The sequence below is a fragment of the Drosophila navojoa genome, chromosome 4 (assembly GCF_054131105.1).
Source record: "Drosophila navojoa isolate 15081-1374.11 chromosome 4, UAZ_NAV_1.0, whole genome shotgun sequence".
Taxonomy (NCBI): Eukaryota; Metazoa; Arthropoda; class Insecta; order Diptera; family Drosophilidae; genus Drosophila; species Drosophila navojoa.
Genome location: NC_142892.1, coordinates 23,556,110 through 23,562,467, shown reverse-complemented (window position 1 = coordinate 23,562,467; position 6,358 = coordinate 23,556,110). Strand labels below are relative to the sequence as shown.

Below are 6,358 nucleotides of genomic sequence, written 5' to 3'. Positions count from 1 at the left end.
AGGATATGCTGTTAGTCATTCGCAGCAAATACGTCGAGCCGACAGGAAGCCGCCAAAGGAGCGCTCAACGTTGCCAACGTTTCAATTTGTTGTTAAGTTTTGCTTAGTTCTTCAACTCTTTGTTCCTCCCGTTCACCGTTCACCATTTACCGTTCATCGTTCATCGTTGTGCATTCACCCTTTACCGATCCCCGTTTCCGTTTATCGTTTCAATCCAGTTCTTAAAGCGCGTTCAAGTTTCAGTTTATCATCATTTCGTTGATACGCGGAACAGTGCAATGGCCAGTGTTGCCAACCATCAGCCGGCAGGAGCCAACCACAGCCACCACCCCCACCCCCACTCACACCAACACCCACATACACACAGCATACAGCTGCTGCACAATGCAACGGCTGGCGGACTGCCTCACGGCCTGGGGCTGCTGACCACAGTGGCCTCGCTGCCGCCCAAGTATCGCAGCCGTTATCTGAACATTAAAACCAAGTGTGAAATTCCACTGGATCTGTCTGTGAAACCGCCATCGCCAGTGCCAGGCGGTGATGTGCCAATGGCGACCGCATTCGCCGAGGTTCCCAGCGAGCCAACAGAGGCGGCGACTGCAGCCACCGAGGTGGTGGAGCTCGCGCAGGAGGTGGCGCACGAGGTGGTCGTCACTACAGAGAAGGCCATGACACCGCCGCAAAGTCCAGTCGCAGGTCCCGCTCCAGTTGAAATGGCAGTGGCTTCACTCAAGCGCAAGCTGAGCGAACAAAGCGAGTGCCTGCCCGCTGCCAAATTGGCCAAATCAGACGTGAGTCCTGTCGCGCCCGTAGATGCCACTCCTGCCAAGCCCATTAAGGTCTCGGACACGGCGCCGCGAACCAGTAAGGCATCCACGTCGAGTGGCAAATCGACGCGCAATAAGGCAACGCGCAAGCTGAAGTTCGACGAGGAGACCAGCTCGCCCGTCTCGGGGACCATAATCAGGCCACTCGAGGACATCACCGATGGCACGATGCAGTACAGCAACGGCGACATTGATCCCAAGTACAATATTGTCGAGATTACCGAGGAGACCAAGGCGGAGCTGGCGGCCATTAAGAACGTAATTGGTGACTATGTCTGCCGGCTGTGCCGCATCAAGTTTGACGATGCCTTCGGCCTGGCGCGCCATCGTTGCGCCTGCATCGTGTTGCTCGAGTACCGTTGCCCCGAGTGCGGCAAGCAGTTCAATTGCCCCGCCAACCTGGCTTCGCATCGGCGCTGGCACAAGCCCAAGAAGGAGGCGGCCGCTGCCAAGAAGGAGAACCGCAACACCAGCAACCAGGAGGAGCAGCAGCAACAGCCCACCGCCGCCAAGAAGCCAGCCGAGTCGGCGGAGCTCGCCTTTGACTGCGCCGAGTGCGGCAAGAAGTTTAAGCGGGCCGCCTACTTGCGCAAGCATCAGCTGACGCACGCCAAGAAGGCACAGACGCGGGCGGCTGAGCCGGACTCTGAGCCGGAGCGACAACCGGGGGCAGCCACCACGATTACCGGCAGCTTCCAGACGACGGTCTACAAATCGAACAGCTCCAGCTCGGCGAGCAGCAGCTCTCACTCCTACACGGGCACGCACGAGGACGAGGGCGTCTACGTGGCCGGCGCGGCGAGCAGCAGCCATTACGACTACGAGGGCGATTACTTGTCTGACTGCAGCTCCTCCACCTCCTCTGCAGGCTACGGCCGACTGCAGATCGTGGAGCACGGCCTGACCGAGGAGGAGAGCATTGCGGCTGCTGCCCTGACAAATCTTCGCAACTGCGCCTCTGTCATCCAGCACACGACGATGGCGCACTGAGTAAGTGGAGGGCACCGAGAGCCAGAGAAAAAGAGAGAGGGAGAGGGAGAGATGGGCACATCTGGGCCCGTTGGCAACTGTATAATTTGTTCATAATCCCCTATTGTTAAGTTTAGAGTTAAATTCGTCTCTTGTTTTGAGGGAACTGCAGCTGAAACAGACCAAAGAAATTAGTTCTTATATTCCAAATTCAACTTTGATTGAGTTTACGCTAGTTTAGTTACTTAAAGTAGAATCTCTCAGTTCGTAGTCAATTAGTTCCTATCTTATGATGGGTTCAGTTCTAGTCAGCTCTATACTTCAATCGGCATTCCACTGTTGTATTTAGTCATTCTAGTCATTCGAACCAAAGACGGCAATCAGTCTAGTCAGCCTAGTCTTAGTTTGAACTTTAGAGTATACATTATATCCATTGGCAGTCAGTCAGCTTCAATAAGATCTCATTGGAAAGGCTCAAGGCAAATGGTTGTCATCTCAGACCAAGCCAAGGCACTTTTCCTCTAGTCAGTAAACTTCTAGTCATTTAGATAAAGTCTAGTCAGCTAACAATCAGTTAACAAAAGGCAATAAACCAAACCAAAGCTTCTTGGTTTACCAAGAATTCAAACGTTCTAGTCTTAAATCTAGTTAGCTTTCAGATAACAAAAGGCAATAGACAAACAAACGCATCTTTATTTACTAAGAATCCAAATGTCAATACTAAGCGTACTATAGAACTTAGTAATCCAAACTCATTTATCTTTTATCAATTTCTATCATTCCTATATCTATCATTTTCTATCTATCAATTTTGGCCAATTTCTATAAATTATCAATATGTATTGTATCAAAATCTCCAATTTCTTATATAACGTTCTCCCTTTACTTAACTTTTACTTCAACTGTCTTCCTTATTGGCAATCATTCCTTTTCATTCTCTATATTTCCAATTCACATCATTCGTACATCTAGTCATTAATATAGGCAGTCCTAGTCCTCTAGTCAACTCATTCATTTCTTTTCATTATTAAGTCATTCGATTCGATTACCTTCACGTTCATTCATACATCACCATCTACTCACTAATTTAGGCATTCCTCTAGTCAACTCTTTTGACGTCTCGTTAATACGAGTTTAATCGCTGTCGTATGCAGTTCTAGTTTAACTTTAGGAACAACATATTTATTTTTGTTTATTTTGCAATTATTTTCTCTTTTCAAAATTTCAAAAACAAAATATCGAAATTCAGGCGAAATTGTGCAGTACTAGTCGTAAGTCAAGCAAACCAAAAACCAAACAAGAAACCAAAAATCTAAGTTAAGCAATGAAGTCCAGTCTCTGAGCTGGAAACCAAAGTCGAGTGTGAGCTCTAGTCATTCTGTAGGACACTAAGTTTTGAGGCAATAACTCAGCATCAGTTAAGTTTAGTTAAGTTTAGTTTAGTTCACTTAGTAGTTAGTTCTTTTGGTTAGGTTAGTTCACAACACAAAGAAAAGAAAGCAAACGGACATTGAACCAGCGTTTCACTACCAGTAAAAGTATTTAAAGAGTACAACTAAGCTATAGACAAGAAAAATCTGTACATATAACACGTCTACTTGGCCAGAGGCAACGACAGAACCCGCGGTTGTGTACTTACAAGTCAACTCTTAGCTCTTAAGCAATATCGAAACCAAATCCGAGCAATATCACAGCGCTATTGTTCCTTAGTCTGTAGAAAACAATGTAATTGGTTGTAACCGCAGAGTACAACGAAAATGGGAAAAATTCGCTCAATCTACAATATAGATCATATACATACATATATATTTATATTTTTACATGTACTAGAGATACGTAATATATCACTGATAAGCATATCTAACTATTAAGTGAGATCTTGTGATACTAAGTGTTAAGCCTAAAGTTTACAACGACTTGTGCTCGACGTTTTTGTCTGCGCGCAGTGCATTTACAATAACGAAACGAGTTGGATTTCTACCATAAATCTGACGAATAATATTATATAGTACATATATTTTTATACGTAATATTTTTATAAACTATTTTGAGAAATTGTACATTTTGGAATAAAAAACATATGAAATAAAATAAAAATTTAAAAAACGGGAATATTTGAGAAAATTCTGGAACTCAATGCGCAGTTTATATACATAGCTATAAAATTGAATATGGGTTGCTAGGCAATCCTGCCCTCTTTAGGGCCAACAACAACTGGTGGGTAATCACTTTATAATTGTGGCGCTAGTAAACACTTCTTATATGAAGTCCTCACCTCCAGCTCGTGCACATGCCTGACAATGGGCTTTCCATTTGATGGAGGGTTGAAGCGAAACCCCCATGGTAACTGAAACGGGAATTGGTTTTCTGTCTATTCACGATGATGAAGGAGGCGTTTCACTATCTCTGAGTCTTGGCAATTTTCTCATCATGTTCAATGACCATTTTTGATGGCTCGTAAAGTAACTGCAACTGATGGGTAAACAAAACCGCAGCAGCAGCAGTGGCAGCAGAGGCAGAGGCAGCGGCAGCGGCAGAGGCAGCAACATTGCTGCAGATGTAATGAAATGCCACTAAAGGACATTGACATGGGCCATCGATCTCCACTAGGCAGCACTTAAAGCAACTAAAACAAATATCCAAACAAACACACTCACACACACGCACATAGACACACACACACTTTCATGCATGAAACTTCAATAGCGGAAGTGGACAGATGCAACTTGCGCCTAAGCACACAATAAGAAGGAAATGCCGCAGCAAGGGGTGCGTTCAGAGCGGGGTTGGCTGCGCTGGGCTGGGCCGGTCCGCGCTGTGGGGGCGGGGGTGGTGCGCTGCTGGACCAAAACGCGTTGAGCACGCCAACTAATGATGCCCCGAACGGAAGTGCGTAAAAAATGTTTAATCAAATACAAATGCATGACAGCACGGAAAACTGACACGAATAATGCACCAGAGAGTCGTGACTATTGGATATCTCTTACAAAACTAATTTAAATGTATATTTGGAAAATTAAAAATATATGTATGATTAAATTTATGGTTCAGATATATCTACATTTGGGATTGTTATAAGAACTTTTCCCAAATATGAGAGAGAGAGAGAGAGTGAGATATTCAATTTTAGTGGGAGATCGAATAAAGTTTAATATATTCATGTTTGAATTTTAGAAGTATTTTTCATAAAGTCTTATGCTAAATTATTATATGGGATTATTAAAATATTTTTTATGGCTTGGAATATTTTCTGTAATTTTGTTGCATTTATAAAATATATTTAAATGCTATTATTCTTATCCATAGAAACCATCAAAAAATGTTCCAATAAAAATATTCATATTATTAAAATGTTATTAGGATGTTGAGCCGCTTCAATTCAATGGAGTTTTTGAATATCTCGGATGCATCATATTCCTCCCTAGTAGCATTTAATAAATTACAGGGTATTATTGTGGCACTGAAAAAAGCCCAACAGCCGTCACTGAACTGTGGGTGGGGCAGCAGCACATCGTGTGCGTGCGCGGCGTGAATCAATTTAAAGCGTCAGAAGAGCCATATACTATTAGTAGATGTCCTGCACGGAGCAAAAGTTCAGTGCGCAGAGCAAGCGAAGGGTGTTGGAATTATGTAAAATCATGCCGAAACAAAAAGGAAAACCTACCCTTACCCTGCAGCAGCGCACTGACAGGGGTGCAGCATCAGCCATCCATCGCCTGGTTATTGAATACTGCAACGCGGGCGTGTCCACAAAAAGTCAGCCAGGGCAGGCGGAGTCATAAAAATGTGTGCCGATTGGGTTTCACAAATAATAAAACGCGGCATGTAAACTGATATCTGGGCCCGTGAAACGTGCATTTGCACCTTGGCACGAGACACAAGGCGCACAACAGGAACATGGGCATGGCCATGGACAGGCACATAAATACCTTTGCTGGCGAGCCCGCATCTGGTGCACGATCGGCCGCATAGCTGCACTGCGATGTGCAACACTTTCTGCGGGCTGTGCCGCGGCAGCTGCTCTCGCAGCTCTTGCTAAGCGGCAGATATCATCATCTAATTATGAGCTCGGGCCTCTCGACCTGCGGCGGTAATTTGGCCACCTTGAGAGGCTGCTCGAGCATTTGTCGCACTTGAGGTCCTTGCGACATGCAGGCGCTCTGTTCGGCCCTGAGTGGCCGTATGTTCGCATCGAATGCAAAGAGTTTAGAGCAGATTGATGAGGCTGATTGGCTCGAGCGATGAGTGGACACTTGAGCAGCCTGCGTGATTACCATCATCGTTATCCTTATGCCGGCTTAGCCGTTACGGTTGTTCGCGAACTAGCGAAAGCTCGTTCGGCTTTTGCGCAGTGTAAATTCGGGCCTTTGCAACTCTGCATGGCCTCGGGCAGCTGCCGTCGAGCAACTCTGCGGCCAGCGAGTTGGCAGGGCTTTTCCTTCGAATAATAACGGTTAAAGGGACTTTTTCTCCGATTGGGACTCTCACTGAATCTCTCGCGCGCTCGTTGAGAACCTCCGCTCGGGCAGGCCGTCGTCGATTTGCCAGCCAAGGAGCAGACA

The 6,358-nt window shown here is 45.7% G+C and overlaps 1 protein-coding gene across 1 annotated transcript; it reads left to right on the top strand.

Moving 5' to 3' along the window:
* Window positions 1-3,588, top strand: nerfin-1 (nervous fingers 1). The gene has a single exon (XM_018101700.3). The coding sequence runs from the start codon at window positions 279-281 to the stop codon at window positions 1,815-1,817; it is 1,539 nt and encodes a 512-aa protein (XP_017957189.1). The 5' UTR covers window positions 1-278; the 3' UTR covers window positions 1,818-3,588.
* Window positions 3,589-6,358: the final 2,770 nt, after the last annotated feature.

Excerpts from the sequence above, each read along its gene's own strand:
- nerfin-1 (XM_018101700.3), top strand. The coding sequence starts at position 279 with ATGGCCAGTGTTGCCAACCATCAGCCGGCAGGAGCCAACCACAGCCAC.